General features: G+C 44.4%; 1 protein-coding gene across 2 annotated transcripts in view; it reads left to right on the forward strand.

Moving 5' to 3' along the window:
* The window catches only part of igf2r (insulin-like growth factor 2 receptor), a 214,653-nt gene extending 211,430 nt beyond the window's left edge, over positions 1 to 3,223 (forward strand). For both annotated transcript variants that reach the window (XM_038803333.1, XM_038803343.1), the window contains one exon: positions 1,866 to 3,223. In XM_038803333.1, coding sequence (XP_038659261.1) covers positions 1,866 to 2,291 — 426 coding nt within the window. In that variant the 3' untranslated portion in view covers positions 2,292 to 3,223. The remainder of the gene's footprint in view (positions 1 to 1,865) is intronic.
* The last annotated feature ends 14,609 nt before the right edge of the window (positions 3,224 to 17,832 follow it).

A 17,832-nucleotide genomic window follows, 5' to 3' on the forward strand; every position in this document is an offset into this window, starting at 1 on the left:
CATCTGGACTCAAGACGTTAGCTCTTTTCTGCCCCTACAGATGCTGCCAGACCTGCTGAGATTTTCCAGCATTTGGTTTCAGATTCAAGCATCAGCAGGAATTTGCTTTTACATTAACTTTGAAGTGTGTTACTGTTCTGCAGCCCAGAGAGCAGCCAATTTATCAAAGCATAATCCAACAGGGAAAATATAAGTCGACTGATTTATATTTGATTTTCAGGTTGAGGTAAATAATTATGAAGGCATTGCTCTTCAAAACCGTGTCCACCTTTACTGCTCAGCAAAACTAACAAAGATGATAATGTAGAGACTAGTGCCTTATTCAAAAGACAGCACTTCTGATATTGCAGCACTCTTTCAGTGCTGCATTTAATTGGCCTAGATGACAAGCTCACATTTCTAAAGTGAGGTGTGAACTCATGATGTGCTGACTGAAGTATGTTCTCACAGCCAAAACTGGCACACAAAGTAACCAAGTAAAAAGGTAATATTGAGTTTATGCTTGGAAAGTAAGTAAAGAACGTTTAACACTAAAAGGGGTTGGGCCAGAATCTACAATACTAAACCCAAGTGAATAAGAAAATTAGTTAGATTTGGCACTCTAGTGTTATGGTCGCTGAGATTATAGAAATGTTGGGAGCATTCAAGAGCTGGATTCAGGTTCAGATTTGCAGATGGAGATCGGGAGCTTGATCCAGGCTTGCGGGGGACGAGCGGGAGCTGGATCAGCAAACCCGGATCCAGCTCCTGATCTCTCCAACCCCCCTCCCCTACTCAAATTCTACATTGAGCCAACTTTCTTGTTCCGCTGGCCTAGTATTGTCGATTCAGGCCCAAACCGTTGATGTTAATCTCCCTTCCTTTCTAAGCATAAACCCATTAATTTTGATCAAAAAAGATGCATGCTGTCAAAGCTTTTGATCCTGCGCTCGTCAGGACAACACTCAAGAATACTAACTAAAGGAAGCAACAATTTATACTGCATGTAAAGAAAGTGCTGGTTAGTTGGCAAGTGGACTCTGATTCTCTTGCCAACCAACCAGCACGCTCTTCTTGTGCAGTATCAATGGTTGTTCCCTTTACATTTAGGATTCTTGAGTTGTCCTGGTGAGCCAAGATGGAAAGCTTTGATAGTATGAGCCTTTTTTCAACAATACTCCAGATCTGTACCACCAGTCAACTAAATCAGAAATTCATTGTTACCTTTTGACTTGTGTCAACCTTTGCTGTGATAACATGATCATCTAAGTCACCATGTCACAAATTCAAGCCTCACTTCAGAAACAAGAAGTCAGAGGTTCAGGGGCAAGAGAAAAGCTGTTGAAACGGTGTGGATGAACTTTATGTAAACCAGTATTAGAATCCCTACAGTGCAGAACAAGGCCATTTTGCCTATCAAGTCTGTACCAACCCCTTGAAAGAGCACCTTAGGCCCACTCCCCCGCACTATCGGAGTAACCCCACCTAATCTACACATTATTGGACTGGGAGGGAACCGGAGCATCTGGAGGAAACTCACGCAGACACTGGGAGAATGTGCAGACTCCACACAGTTACGCATGGTCGGAATTGAACCTGGATCCCTGGCACTGAGGCAGCAGTGCTAACCACTGTGCCGCCGTGTTGTCTTATTGTAGGGCAGATCAATATGGTAATGAGATTTGCAGTTATTGAGGCGATTGGGTGGTGGTCAGAAAGTCAAAATAAACCAAAACGAAGTTAAATTAAAATGAAATTAGTTGAGGCTGCTTTATTAGAACTCTAGCACACACTGAAAGGCAAGGCTGGAATAGTGCTCCAAATGCTCAAGTACCTTTGTAAAACAAGGATGAGAAGTAATTTTACTTTTTCTCCCCCTCAATCAGATTAACGGGGAAGAGGAGGGTGATGAAAATGAGACCGAATGGTTGATGGAAGAAATCACGGTGACTGAGAGTGGACTGAAACCAGCAAAAGAGTGCCAGCAAAATGGCTTGAACCATGTCACGAAAGCTGTAAATGCTGATGTTTTCAGTTCATTCCCGTTGGATGATCAGGATAGTGAAGATGAGGTTTTGACAATGCCACAAGTGAAAATCAACTTGACCAAGGCCACGGGCAAACCTAAGCAGTGGCATTCAGAGAACAAGCACTTTCATGATGAGAGTGATGAAGATTTGCTTGGCTTACATAGTGAAAGGAAGGGGGGAAAGGGAAAATCAAAACCGCAAACGAAGCGAAACAAACCGGCAAATGACTCCACAAATCTAACATTTCATGATGACAGTGATGAGGACATGCTAAAAGTTTAACCATTGTGCCTATCTATTGACAGCCTGATGGGACACCCAGCCCAGCAGACCTGGATGGGAGGAGCCTGCCTGTCATTTACTCTGCTGAATGTTTCAATAACCCTGCTGATTTTTGCAAATTAAACGCAAGAAGGGAACTGCATAAACACTCCTGATTGTTTACAATGATGTGTAAAGAGACAAATCTTTGCTGATTTCCTAGCAACTGCCTAAAGGGTATTTATATCTTAAATAATAAAGCTTGTGCACATGGCCATTTCTTTGGGGCAATAATTATTGCACCCATGTATTGCAAAGAGCTCTGTGATGCTTTCTTTAACTTTGACCTGACACTTTTGACAACAAAAAGGAAGGGGAACAGAGTAAAATAATATCTGTTACTTTGCAGCTCAGTATCTTCGATTAGCTTCCATGAAGCACTGCTCTTTTTGCATTAATATTTATTGGAAGTTAAGTGGCGAGAGTGAGTAAATACTGGTACTTTCTTCATCCTCCCAACCAGGAAAAGGTACAGTGATGTAGGGAAATGCAGAGGGTTTGGATCGAACTATTTTTTGGAAAAATTGTTTCTGATTCATATGTGGAAAGGAAACATTTGACAAAAGACTATATAATATTGTGAAAGTTGTGCTACATGCAGGTATAAAAGTTGACAGGATATGTTAAAGATGTGTCAGCTCTAGTCCTTTTGCATGTCCCTCCTCCAAAGTATATTCTACAATATTATTGTCCATATTTGGTTGGTACCAAAGTGCAACAATGTGTTGGGCAGGTGTTCTTTTTTTTGTATCTATCTCTGGTTTGGGTTCAAAGATTTTTTTAATTATTTTCAAATCAAAGGTATGTGATTTTTGTTTCTACAAAAGGTTTGATAATTTTGTTGTAATATGAAGCACAACACCCATTTCAATAAAAGTTGAAAATATTCCCATTCTAGTTCTCCATGTAACATTTTGTCTGGTAATTTCCACAGTGCGTTCACAAAAATGCCCCATCTTCTCAAGCCCCAAGACATTTTTAAGAACAGAACAAAACTCAAATTGCAGCATTTGAAACCCGAATTTCTGCATTTGTTTTCTTAATAAAATAGTTGTTGGCACATTCAATTTTACAAAGCCTGAATTAATTTCATACATTTTTGGGTAATATTTTGAGGGGGTGGAAAAAACCAGTTGCACCTTTCTATGTGGTCCAGATGGGAGCAGGTCATGCATTTGTTAGTGTTACTGATGTGATCCAGACTTTGGGAATTGCAACAAAGAGCTTTGAATGTATCCATGCACGTTCTGCTCAAACAACCTTTAACTTTCTTCCTCCACCCCAAATAATTGCACATCGTCAGCTTAACCTTATTCCCAGACAATGGTATTATGTCAAATATAGGTTATTTATCTACATTGCTTTATTTACATTTAAGGCAGCACAGTGGCTAGCACTGTGACTTCATAGCACCACGGTCCCAGGTTCGATTCCCTGCTGGGTTACTGTCTGTACGGAGTCTACACGTTCTCCCCGTGTCTGCATGGGTTTCCTCAGGGTGCTCCGGTTTCCTCCCACAGTTCAAAGATGTGCAGGTTAGATGGATTGGCCATGCTAAATTGCCCTTGGTGTCCAAAAAGGTTAGGAGGGGTTACAGGATAGGGTGGAAGTGAGGGCTTAAGTGGGTCGGTGCAGACCCGATGGGCCGACTGGCCTCCTGCACTGTATGTTCTATGTACTGTTAAGTTCTATTTTAATGCAGCATAAATCAGTGGAACTTCCTGTTGATGCTTGCTTCGCTCTGCTTTCAGGACCCCATTTTGAATCTGGATTATAGTCCCATTCATCAAATGTTATTTTTCAGCTAGCCCATAGGTTGCCCATTGCTCTTTCTTTCCTATTATGCAGGTGTCTCTCCGATAATCTGGACTTGATTTTTTTGGTTTGCAGCTGCTCTTATATATGCAGTTAAATATACCCTTGTGTTTACCTGGTTCCTTTTTTGTGTCTCCACTTTCTACAATAGTCTCCATCTTTGATTACCTCATTACAACAAAATGGATTGTAACGATATGAAATATTGGTCAAAGTAACATATCTTGGTAATAAGTTAAGCAGGGTTGTCAAGGCTGGGAGGCTGTCTTCATGTCAGCTTGTGTTTCAAACTTGACACAACCCATGTTGGTGCTATTGTCTTTAGATGTGGTTTGAAACAACTGAGGGCCAAGTATTGGTGTAATTAAAGTTTGTTTCTTGGTAAAAGATAATTAACCTTTTGACTGAAATAAATACAATTCACTGGGGTATTTGATATGGATATTCATGACATAAACATATCCATCATTTATTTCAGCTCTGTACAAATATTACCACATTAATCATACACATTGCATATTATTGAGTGGTTGATCGACAACCAATATTGCAATTGCGATTTCTAGAGATTCTGCAAATTGAATTTAAGTGATCTTGGGAGCAGGACTTCATGAGTGGAAATTAGTTACTATTTATTGTGATAAATACAGTTTTAATCTTGGAAAATCATCCACCTTTGAGGAATTTAATATTTGTTTGTAATTTAATGTAATAAATATATTAAATATGTTCTGTTTCTCAAGGCTTTTTACCACATGTTCTTACCACATTTTAAGGAGACCCCAGACTCATGACAAAGGTACCACAATAATCTTGTGGATTGGGTGAATCAAATTGGCAGAAGTAACCTTAAGGATGAGTTCACAAGTGTATTTGGGACAGTTTCTTAGAACAATTTGTTCTGGCACAAATCGGGAACCGGTTCTTTTTGACCTGTTGGTATTGAGGCAGGATCAAATAATCATCTCTAAGTAAAGGATCCTGTAGGCAAAAGTGATCATAAGATGGTAGAATTTCACATTGAGTTTGAGATTGCGAAAGGGTCTGAAGCTAGTGTCTTAAATGTAAAGGCAATTCTAAAGGTAGGAAGACACAGTTAACTATGGTGGAAAAAAGGTAAGAAAATGGTAGTTGAGGAATGGCAAACATTAAAGAAGATATTTCATAACTCAACAAATATATATTCCATTAAGCAAGAATGATTTTACGAGATGAATGCGCCATCCCAGCTAACTAAGGTTAAGGATGGTATCAGAAAGAGGAAAAGGCATACAATACTGCAAGAATTAGTGATGCGTCACAAGATTGGGGAAAACTTTAGAAACCAGCAAAGGATGACTATAGTTAATTAGAAGATGAATAAACTAGCAAGAAATATAAAAACAAAGTAAGAGTTTCTGCAAGTATTAAGAGAGTAGCTAAAGTAAACATTGGACCTTTGGAAGATGAGATTGGGGAATCAATAATGGGTAATGAGATGAAATGGCAGAGACTCCGAACAGTTGTTTTGTATGGTGCCCTGTATCTGTCTTCAAGTTAGAAGCTGCAAAACTTCCCAAGAGCAGGAGGGAAATGAAGTGCAAAAGCGATGGAGGGAAATAATCCCTCACCAGAGGAAAAGTATTCGGAAAACTAATGAGACTAAAAGCTGTCAATTCCCCAGAATCTTATGACCAATATTGAGGGTCTTTAAGTAGCTACAGAGGGAGTGATGCATTGGTTTTAATCCCAAAATTCCTGATTCTGGAAAGGTTCCAGTGGATTGATAAACTGCTAATATAACATCTGTATTTAAGATGGGAGGGAGACAAAAAGCAGTAGGCTAAAGACTAGATAGCCCAACAGCTGTAATTGGGGAAAATGCTGCAATCAATTAAGCAGGTGGCAGAACATTAGAAAGCAAAATACTATCAAGCAGAGTCAATGTGGTTTTATGAAAGGAACACATTTGTCCAATGTGTTTGACAAATATATTGAAGTTCTTTGAGGATGTAACAAACAGGGTGAGGAAAGGGGAGCCAGTAGGTGTAGTAACAAGCAGGTGAGGAAAGGTTCAAAAAGGCATATCTGATGTGTTAAATCAAGTTAAACGGGGTAAAGCTCATTGTATTGGGGGTAATATGAATGGATTGAGGCTCAGCAAACTAAGAGTAAATGATGTTGGGATAAATTGAGTCATTTTCAGATGGCAAAAATGACTAGTGTTGTACCAAGGACCACTGACTGAAGGAACAGTGTCTATTGTGGTCAGTGGGCAGCACGGTAGCACAGTGGTTAGCATTATGGCTTCACAGCGCCAGAGTCCCAGGTTCAAATCCTGGGTTGAGTCACTGTGCGGAGTCTGCATGTTCTCCCTATGTCTGCGTGGGTTTCCTCTGGGTGCTCCGGTTTCCTCCACAAGTCCTGAAAGATGTGCAATAAGGTAATTTGGACATTCTGAACTCTCCTGCCTACCCAAACGGCTGCCGGAAAGTGGCGACCAGGAGCTTTTCACAGTAACTTCATTGAAGTGTTAATGTAAGCCTACTTGTGACAATAAAGATTATTATTATTTGCTGATGATACAAAAATCAGTGGGAAAACATTTAAGATACAGATGCAGAGACATATAGGTGTAATCTTGTCGGATGCCTAATTTATATTACAAAACAGCTTGTAGCTCGGGCTTCAAACAATTTATTAACATTACCTGTGGGTCCTGGTAGATCAGATGGAGGAGGAGTTCAGGAGGTGGGACATGCTGCCATTGTCGTTGGCGGGGAGGGTGCAGTCCGTCAAAATGACAGTGCTTCCGAGGTTCTTGTTCCTTTTTCAGTGCCTGCCCATAATTATCCCCAGGGCCTTCTTTAGGAGAGTGACCGGCAGTATTCTGAGCTTTGTGTGGGCACATGGGACTCCGAGAGTGAGGAGGGTGTTCCTGGAGCGAGGAAGGGATAGAGGCGGGCTGGCGCTGCCCAACCTTCTGGGGTACTATTGGGCAGCCAATGTGTCAATGGTGCGTAAATGGGTGATGGAGGGGGGAGGGGCGGTGTGGAAAAGAATGGAGATGGCGTCATGTAGAGGTACGAGCCTGGGTGCCATGGTAACGGCACCGTTGCCGCTCTCCCCCAAGAGGGTTACCACGAGCCCGGTGGTGGCGGTGACCCTAAGAATTTGGGGACAGTGGAGACGGCATCGGGGGGGAAACAGGGGGCTCGATGGAGGCTCCACTGGGTGGCAACCATCGGTTCATCCCGGGGAACACGGATGGGGGATTCAGGGGATGGCAAAGGGCGGGCATCAGCAAATTGAGGGACCTGTTTATTGGCGGGAGGTTTGCGGGCCTGGGGGAACTGGAAGATAAATTTGGCCTTCCCCAGGGGAACATGTTCAGATACCTGCAGGTAAAGGCGTTTGCTAGGCGACAGGTAGAGGGATTCCCTTTGCTGCCCTCGCAGGGGACGATGGACAGAGTGCTTTCGGGGGTGTGGGTAGGAGAGGGGAAGGTGTCTGACATCTATAAGGTAATGCAGGAGGTGGAGGAGTCGTCAGTGGAGGAGCTGAAGGCAAAATGGGAGGAGGAACTCGGGGAGCAGATAGAGGACGGGACTTGGGCGGAGGCCTTGGAGAGAGTCAACTCTTCCTCCTCATGTGCGAGGCTTAGTCTCATCCAATTTAAGGTGCTGCACCGGCCCCACATGTCCGGGACTAGGATGAGTAGGTTCTTCGGGGGTGAGGACAGGTGCACCAGATGTTCGGGGAGTCCTGCGAACCACACCCATATGTTCTGGGCATGCCCAGCACTGGAAGAATTCTGGAAGGGGGTGGCGGGGACGGTGTCGAGGGTGGTTGGATCCAGGGTCAAGCCAGGGTGGGGACTCGCGATTTTTGGGGTTGGGGTGGAGCGGGAGTGCAGGAGGCGAAAGAGGCCGGGGGTCCTGGCCTTTGCGTCCCTAGTAGCCCGTCGAAGGATTCTGCTACAGTGGAAGGATGCGAGGCCCCCAAGCGTGGAGACCTGGATCAGTGACATGGCGGGATTTATAAAATTGGAAAAGGTCAAATTTGCCCTGAGAGGATCAACACAAGGGTTCTATAAACGATGGCAGCCTTTTCTGGACTTCCTGGCTCAGAGATAAGTAACTGGGTCAATAGCAGCAGCAACCCGGGGGGGGGGGGGGGGGGGGGGTGCATTATTGTAGTGTTTATTCTGTAACTTTATAGTGTGTTAATTTGCGTTGTTAAAATGCTGGGTTGTTCATGGGGATGGGGCGAATGTATATGATTGTTAATATTATTGTTATTTTCGGTATTTTACTAAGGTGCGTTATTGTTGTATAAAATCAAAATTTCTCAATAAAAATTATTTTAAAAAAAACAAAACATTACCTGTGGGTCAAATATATACGAACAACAGATGAATAATAGTATGAACTTGCACAAGCAACCTCTCTTCCAGCTCCCTAGTCAGACAGTGAATTACAACACAACCATGATATCACTACATCCCCTTTCCTTTTGAAGGAATAAATTAATATATTATCATCCATATATTTACATGTCATATTAGCCTGTGCGTCTGATATAAGCATAGTATGTACAAATAGTCCAAATCTACAAATTGAGTCGATCAGATTTCCTTCTGCCTCTTGTTGATCATCTCAAAGTTTGACCTTGCTGCTGAGAACTTGTAGATTCAATGTTCTCCATGACATTCTCGTACTTGGGAACTGCTGAACGATCTGACACTGCAGCTAAGGTTGATTCTGACGCAGATTCGTCATCCATCACATAGTGAAAGTCTTCTCTGGTTTTCAAGAGTACGCAATGATTTCTTCTTAAAACCAACCCTTCCTCTGTCTGTAAATTGTAGTAACGAGGTGCTACTTCTTCAAGCACAATGGCTTTTCTCGACCAATTGCCTAAATCTTCTACTCTCGCAATGTCATCACTACTCAGAGGTGGTAAAGTTCCAGACACTATCATATAATGCTTTTGTTTCACTTTGCATTTCCCGCAGCACCACTGCATTCTTCTCCTCCTTTGCCAAGCATGGAAGTATGGTAATTCATGAGTAACTCTGCTGGTGATCTACCATGTGACAATGGTGATGCTTTGTAACGAGATATTGCGAGATATTGATCAGATTGGCTGTCCATTGCTTTCTGTAATTGTTTTACATAGAATGTACAGTGCAGAAGGAGGCCATTTGGCCCATCAAGTCTGCACTGGCTCGTGGAAGGAGCACCCTAACCCCTACCCAAGGTCGACACCTCCACCCTATCCCCACAACTCAGTAACCCCACCAAACACTAAGGGCAATTTATCATGGCCAATCCACCTAACCCGCACATCTTTGGACTGTGGGAGGAAACCGGAGGAAACCCACGCACATACGGGGAGGATGTACAGACTCCGCACAGACAGTGACCCAAGCCGGAATCGAACCTGGGACCCCTGGAGCTGTGAAGCGATTGTGCTATCCACAATTGTGCCGTGCTACAATATATATGCATTTCTCGTTAAGATCTTTGGGATCGAGGGCAGCACGGTGGTGCAGTGGTTAGCACAGCTGCCTCACGGCACCGAGGTCCCAGGTTCGATCCCAGCTCTGGGTCGCTGTCTGTGTGGAGTTTACATATTGTCCCTGTGTTTGTATGGGTTCCGCCCCCACACCCCAAAGATGTACATGGTAGGTTGATTGGCCATGCTAAATTGCCCCTTAATTGGAACAAATGAATTGGTTAGATTGGCATGCAGATCTACATCTTTTGGCAATTTCACTACTCATAATTGTATCAGTGCTTTAGATAATGCATCATCATTAAATTGTGTCTCGTTGGCGAATGTTAGTGCACTAAAATCAGTGATCACATCACTGAGAATTTCCTGAGAATGTTCTCTGAATCATTGGAGTGTTGATCCAATCCTTTATGGATGCTGTATACCAACTGCACTAGACCTTTTTCACAGGACTCATCACCTAATAATGAATCCAAGCCCTCGGATGTAATACATAATGGGACAGAATAAACTGTGTTCTTCACCACCACACTCGGATCACAAGCACCATAACATTTAATGCTTGAACCATTACCATCTAAGATATTTTGTGATTTCTTCTAACCGGCTGAATTTTAAGATTTTTTTGAATCAATTATGTTGATTAAATTGACTTTGGAACCAATGTCTAACTTTGATTGGACCACCTGTACTGTTCACTTTAAGCTGTAGCAACCATTTGTCCTCATCAACTGCATTTATTTTAAAAGGAGTATCAGTTTGCATTTTTTTTTTAAATGCTGGAGGATCTTTATTTGTCTCAAATATTATTCTTGTTATTGCTCCAACAAACTGTCTTCCAATGTGCTGATTAATCTGGGGTTGAGCTTAAAGTAGCAATTCTGAGCAAAGAATTTCTTCCTTTGCATCGGCAACAGAACTTGCCAAACGCTGAACACTGCCTCAATCTGTGCCTCTGACCACATCTTTTACGCAGAAATGCATTGTCCTGATCTTTTACCTGTGAGTTGGTGTACGAGGAACTGCAGGAACTAAATTGACTTTTTTTTCCAGAGGTTTCCCGCCTTTTTGGAAAACGGGTGGCAATCGGAGTGCTTTCCTCCGAGAGGACGCCACCATTACTGAGAAACATTTTAGAATGCCGTGCTGCTAGCTCGTGAGCCTGACAAATCTCAATTTTGTTCCAAAGACAGCTTCGATTCCCTCAGCAAAAAATCCCTCTGCTTATTTTCATTGATATCAAATACAATCTGGTCCCGAATCGTGGAAGACTCACTGCAGAAAATATTCAAGTTTCAGCTTTTAACTTTAAATCGGTGATGAAATGATCTATGGACGCTTCAGTCTTCTGTAAACATGAGCTAAACACATAGCGATCATAAATTTCATTCTTTCTGGGGGTACAATGTTCATCAAATCACTTGGTTAACAATTTTACTATCTTCATCATTTGCAATTTTAAACGTCTTAAACACAGCAATTGCGTCACGCCCTGCTGCTGTTTGGAGCATCGCTACCTTGTGCGAATCTGAATCAACTCCCCGAACTGGACACAGGATTGATTACTTTGTAGTGAGTCGGGAGATTTTGGTTGGGGTGGAGGAGGCAGAGTATGCAGGGATAGTTATCTCGGACCATGCACCCCACTGGCTGGAGATTTGGTTCAGATTGGGATGAGAGCAGAGGCCGGGCTGGAGGTTTGACTCGGGGTTGTTGGTGGATGGAAGTTTTTGTGATAAAGTGCGGCCGAAGATTAAGGAGTATGTGGAGTTGAATCCGAATGGGGAGGTGTCGGTGGCCATTTTTTGGGAAGCACTGAAGGCAGAGGTCCGAGGGGGAAATTATTTTGTTTACAGCTCGTGCAGAAAAGGAAAGGAGGGCGGAACATGACTGTCGCATGAACGAGATAGTGGAGGTGGACAGGGAATATTCGAGGGTGCCCACCAGGGGTTGGCGAAGAGGAAAAAGCTGTAGGGACAGTTTGACAGGCTGACAACGGGGATGGTGGTAGGGCAGCTGCATAGGGCAAGAGGGGTGCAATGTTAGTACGGGGAGAAGGTGAGCTGCATTCTGGCGCACTACTGAATGCAGGGTTAAAGGCAGGATTCTTGGAAGTGTGGAGGAACAGAGGGATCTTGGGGTCCACATACATCAGATCCCTCAAAGTTGCCACCCAGGTTGATAGGGTTGTTAAGAAGGCGTATGGTGTGTTAGCTTTCATTAACAGGGGGATTGAGTTTAAGAGCCGCAAGGTTTTGCTGCAGCTTTATAAACCCTGGTTAGACCACACTTGGAATATTGTGTCCAGTTCTGGTCACCTCATTATAGGAAGGATCTGGGATGCTTTGGAGAGGGTGCAGAGGAGATTTACCAGGATGCTGCCTGGACTGGAAGTCATGTCTTATGAAGAAAGGTTGAGGGAGCTAGGGCTTTTCTCACTGGAGTGAAGTAGGAAGAGAGTTGACTTGATAGAGGTGTATAAGATGATGAGAGGCATGGATAGAGTGGATAGCCAGATACTTTCCCACAGGGTGGAAATGGCTGTCTCAAGGGGACATAATTTTAAGGTGATTGGAGGAAGGTATAGGGGAGGTATCAGGGGTAGGTTCTTTACACAGAGAGCGGTGGGTGTGTGGAATGCACTGTTAGCAGAGGTGGTGGAGTCAGAGTCATTAGGGACATTTAAGCGACTCTTGGACAGGCACATGGACAGCAGGAAATTGAAGGGGTGTAGGTTAGGTTGATCTTAGGTTAGGATAAATGGTCGGCACAACATTGTAGGCCGAAGGGCGTATACTGTGCTGTACTGTTCTATGTTCTATGAAGCAGGCTGCGTCCAGGGAAATATTGAAGATACGGACTGGGGCTAGGGAGGTGCTGTCGGAGCCAGGGAAGATAAATGAGGCATTTCGGGAGTAGTACCAGAGACTTTACAAGGCAGACCCGGGGGGAAGAGGAAGGGGACATGGGGCAGTTTCTGGGCGAGCTGGAATTTCCCCAGGTGGAGAAAGCAAAGAGGCACGTGTTGGAGGGGCCGCTGGGGCTGAGGGAGCTGCTGGATAGTATCAGCAGTATGAAGTCGGGGAAGGCCCCTGGGCCGGATGGGTATGCAGCCAAATTTTATAAGGAATTCGCAACGGACCTGGCACCACATCTGTTGGGGGTGTTTAATGAAGCCCTGGAAAAGGGGGAGTTGATCACACTAATCCCAAAAATAGGAAAGGATCTGGTGGAATGTGGGTCTTGTAGACCCATATCACAATTGAATATGGATGTGAAAGTATTGGCTAAGTTGTTGGCAGGGAGGATGAAGGATTGTATCCCCGGAGTGGTTGCAGAAGATCAAACAGGCTTCGTGAAGGGCAGGCAGCTTGCGAGTAATATAAGGCGGCTGTTGAATGTGGTGATGAATCCTTCGGGGGCTCTGGTACCGGAGGTGGTGGTATCCATGGACACAGAAAAAGCATTTGACCGGGTGGAGTGGCGGTACTTGTTCGAGGTTTTGGGTCTGGGCAGAGATTTGTGGCATGGATATGTTTGCTGTATGTGGCACCAAGGGAGAGGGTGAGGACGAATGAGATCAGCTCATGAAGCTTTGACTTACACAGGGTACGAGGCAGGGGTGCCCACTGTCGCCATTGCTGTTTGCGCTGACTATAGAACCATTGACGATGGCTCTCGGGTGTGGCGGGTGATTATGAGGGGGCCGAGGGAGCAACGGGTGTCTCTCTATGCCGATGACGTCTTGCTGAATGTTTCAGATCCGTTGGAAAGTATGGGAAGAATTATGGGCCTGTTGGGGAGTTTTGGGGGGTTCTCAGAGTATAAACTGAATGTCGGGGGAAAAGCAAGGTATTCCCGGTGAACGAGCTGGGACAACGGCTAATTTAGGTGGGATGTCATTTACGGTAGCGAGGAACAGGTTTATATATTTGGAGATTCAGGTAGCAAAGGAATGGATGGGACTACATAAGTGGTTGAGGAGGCCAGGGAGGATCTTAGGAGGTGGGATGCACTACACTAACGCTGGTGGGGAGGGTTCAAGTGGTGAAAATGAATATTCTCCCGTGGTTCTTGTTTATCTTTCAGGCTCTCCCGATCATTACACCATAGGCCTTTTTTCGGAAAGTGGACATGATCATCTTGGACTTTGTAGGACCAAGGGTGGGGGAGGACTCTGCAGCAGAGGCAGCAAGGGGGGTTGGCATTGTTGAACTTGCTTCATTATTATTGGGTGGCAAATGTGGACCAGGTGCAGTGGTGGGAAGGAGAAGGGGTAGAGTGGGTTAGGATGGAAGAGGAATCTTGTGCGGGGTCTAGTTTGAGGGCTCTGGTGACGGCAGCGTTGCCAATGGCTCCGAGTAGGTATTCAGGGAGCCCAGTGGTGCAGTCCAGGGTGAAGATATGGAATCATCTGAGAAAAACTTTAGGGCGGAAGGGATGTCAGTGCTAACACCGCTGTGCGAGAATCATGGGTTTGAGCCGAGGGAGATGGATAGTGTATGCAGGAGGTAGAGGGAAGTGGGGCTCATCAAGGTGAGGGACTTGTATTTGGAGGAAGGGTTCGCCAGTCTGGAGAAGATAATTTGTTACAATTATCCCACAACAAATAGTCGACCCAAAGAAAATCTTCCACCTAGGAAGAAAAGAAACCTCTACCTTCCAATCCCCACACTGCCCATATCCACCGAACTCTGCTGTGCCAATTCCTCCGTCTCCCATCAAAGTTCAGTTTTCCCCAGTTTATGCTCTTTAATAAAGTCATTGGCCACCACTGGGGTTTCAAAATAACACTGCTGGCCTTCAAAGGTCACCTAAAATGTTTCCGGGTAGAGCACCCCAAACCCAATCAGCTGTCAATAAAGCACCGCCTTGGCCCTGTTGAATCCAGTATGCCTTTTTGTCAGCTCCAATCCAATGTCCTGGTATATTCAGACCTTGTTCCCCTCCCATTCACAGTTCCATTTCTCCATGGCCCACGGCAGGCTGACAATATGCAGGTTCTGCCTTCTTGACCTGTTCCCCTGCTCTTCCATCTTTGCTCCTAACGACTTGTAAAGGTCCCCCAGGAGCCTCACCTTCACCCCCCGTGGCACCACCTGATCACTGTGATCAGACATCGCCCTCTGCATTTCCTGGATCAGCGACCCCTGTGCCTCCAAAGACTTCTCGACCCTTTCCATCGAGTCTTTCAGGGGTGCAGCCGTTCCTTCGATCGGTCCTCCTGCAGCTCCTTTCTTTGTGCCAAAACTCTTCTCTAATAAAAGCCAACAACTGCTGCATCTGTGATTTTCCAACCTGTGCCGACACCCCCCCCCCCCCCCCCCCCCCCCCTCCTCCCCTTGCCATCTTTCCAATAGCTGCTGTGCCACAAAGCTCTTCCAACTCCTTGGCCAGGTCTTTCACCTACCACTCTCGGCACGGGGGGGGGGGGGGGGGGGGGGGACGACATCTCCTCCACAACTTCATCTGCACTTTCCTGTTGAAATTTCTCCCATTTTCGGGTAAAAAGAGCTCAGTTCTACGCTTTCGAGCAGGAGCTGCCCTGTGTGCGACCACTCACTCCATGGCCGCCACTAGCAGACCGCTAGACATATTATTAGCACAATGATACATTAATCCAATTAATTTGGCGGGTTAACAAAATTTTAGATTTTATTTCCACATAATTTATCTACATCTCCTTTATGACTTGTTTTCGTAGGCCTTTGCACATGCTGATAATCTGTCCTGCTTTGCGTACTTAATGTCCTCTTCAGGGGTTGAGAAATGAAGGAGTTGGGGCAGGAGTGGGGATTGTCAGGGATTAGTACAGGCATCAAGATTACATTAAGAACTCCTGAAGACTTATGTCAAGCTTTCCTTCTGGCTGACCAGTTTCAGGTATATCAGCGAGATATTCTATGAAAAGAATAAGGAAGGCTTAGTGTTAAAGCATGTTTCTTAACAGCCTACCTGTTTTGAACTACCTCTGTGCACATTGTGTAATTTACAGAGAAAGCGCCCCAGTGAACGATCTATAGATGTATATTCACAATGTTTTCACTTTTTAATGTATTACTAGTGGAATCCTTAGTCATGTTTCATAAATTCAGGCCAAATATAATTGTTTTGACTTAAATCGCCTGTGATATCCCATGCTGTAAATTCATACTGAGCTGGTCAGTAGCCATATCCTGTACGTAATACTTGATTCTGAGTAGACCATTTGCCTATCAAGCCTGTTCGACTTGGTTGTGGCCTTAACTCCACTTTCCTGCCTCATCCCGCATTACCCTTGACTTCCTTGAATATCATAATTTAAAAATTGGGAAGATTGGGAAGTTTAGAGGTTCATTTAAAACCTTTGAACACAGACATTAGTGGGAGTGTGGTACCTATTCATTTTTTTGTAGCACAGTTTAGGTTGCTTCAGTTTGAGATGTAGAGACATATTTAGCTTGTTGGTCTTTATTTTATTTTTAGTGCATATCGTCCACATCTTGTCCGCTCTGATTTTTTTTTTTGCGGGGTAGGAGTGGTGGTGGTTGGCAGGAGGAACAGCTTGAAATGTTAAATTCTCAAGTGTTAGGCAGAAAAGTATAATCAAAAGGTGCAAATGCCAACTGGGCTTAGTATAGCGTGGACTAGGCTATGATCTCAATACTACTTTTCAAGTAGCATTTCTGGCACCAAAGCACAAGTGTTCAAACTGGGTGGAAATAAGAGAATTGTAATCTAAAATTCTTGATTGGAAGTTTGGTATTCCAAATGGTTGCATTGTTCTCACAGCCTTTTATAACCTTTCGTTTCTGTATTAAACTGCACCAAAGTTAAATATAAAGTTTTTTTGGCTCACAGGGCACATTATTTGACTAGGTGCCAAAGCTATCGTAAATTATTGCTGTAAGTTGCATCAGAGTGATTTATGAGATTCTCTTTCTTGCTTCAATTGAAATCCAATTTCCAAAGTTGGTACTTGGATATCTTGTCCTATAAAATCTAAGCTGGCAGATAACAAGACCACTATCTCTAATCTTCATTGGGGGGCCTTAACTATTGTTCATCGATTGACTAAAACCCTTGTTTAGTTGTGAATTGAATGTTTGCCAACGTTCTGGCCAATGGCAGAGCAACTTGATTACCAAATGACTCCATCTGGCATTTCATTATTTATTTAGTTATTTAACTAAATAACCAGGCCGTCCTATCACATCAGGCAATGGGACCCTGTGTGGGAACCTCTCTGTCTACATCAAGGGCATCTTGAAACCCATCGCACAAGGTACGCCCAGCTTCTTTGCAACACAACGGACTTCCTACAGAAACTCAGCACCCATGGACCAGTTGAACCAGGAACATTCCTCGTCACAATGGACGTCTCGGCACGCAACACCAGCATCTCCCATGACGACGGCATTGCTGCAACAGCCTCAGTCCTCAACACCGACAACTGCCAATCTCCAGACGCAATTCTGCAACTCATCCGCTTCATTCTGGATCACAACGTCCTCACCTCCGACAACAATTTCTTCATCCAGACACACGGAACAGCCATGGGGACCAAATTCGCACCTCAATATGCCAATATTTTCATGTTCAAATTTGAACAAGACCTCCTCACCGCACAGGACCTTCAACCGACGTTATACACCAGATACATCAATGAAATTTTTATCCTTTGGATCCACGGCGAAGAATCACTGAAACAACTACACGATGACATCAATAAGTTGCATCCCACCATCAGACTCACTATGGACTACTCTCCAAAATCAGTTGGATTCTTGGACACACTCATCTCCATCAAGGACAGTCACCTCAGCACTTCGCTTTACCGCAAGCCCACAGATAACTGCACGATGCTCCACTTCTCCAGCTTCCACCCTAAACACATTAAAGAAGCCATCCTCTATGGACAAGCCGTCCGTATACACAGGATATGTTCAACCAAGGAGGAGCATAACAGACATCAATAGATGCGGAAGGATGCCCTCGTATGAACGGGATATGGCGCTCGACTCGTCGATCGACAGTTCCAACGTACCACAGCAAAAAACCGCACCGACCTCCTCAGAAGACAAACACGGTTCACAACTGACAGAGTACCCTTCGTCATCCAGTACTTCCCTGGAGCGGAGAAACTACGACATCTTCTTCGCAGCCTTCAACGCGTCATCGATGAAGATGAACATCTTGCCAAGGTCAT

The sequence above is a fragment of the Scyliorhinus canicula genome, chromosome 1 (assembly GCF_902713615.1).
Source record: "Scyliorhinus canicula chromosome 1, sScyCan1.1, whole genome shotgun sequence".
Taxonomy (NCBI): Eukaryota; Metazoa; Chordata; class Chondrichthyes; order Carcharhiniformes; family Scyliorhinidae; genus Scyliorhinus; species Scyliorhinus canicula.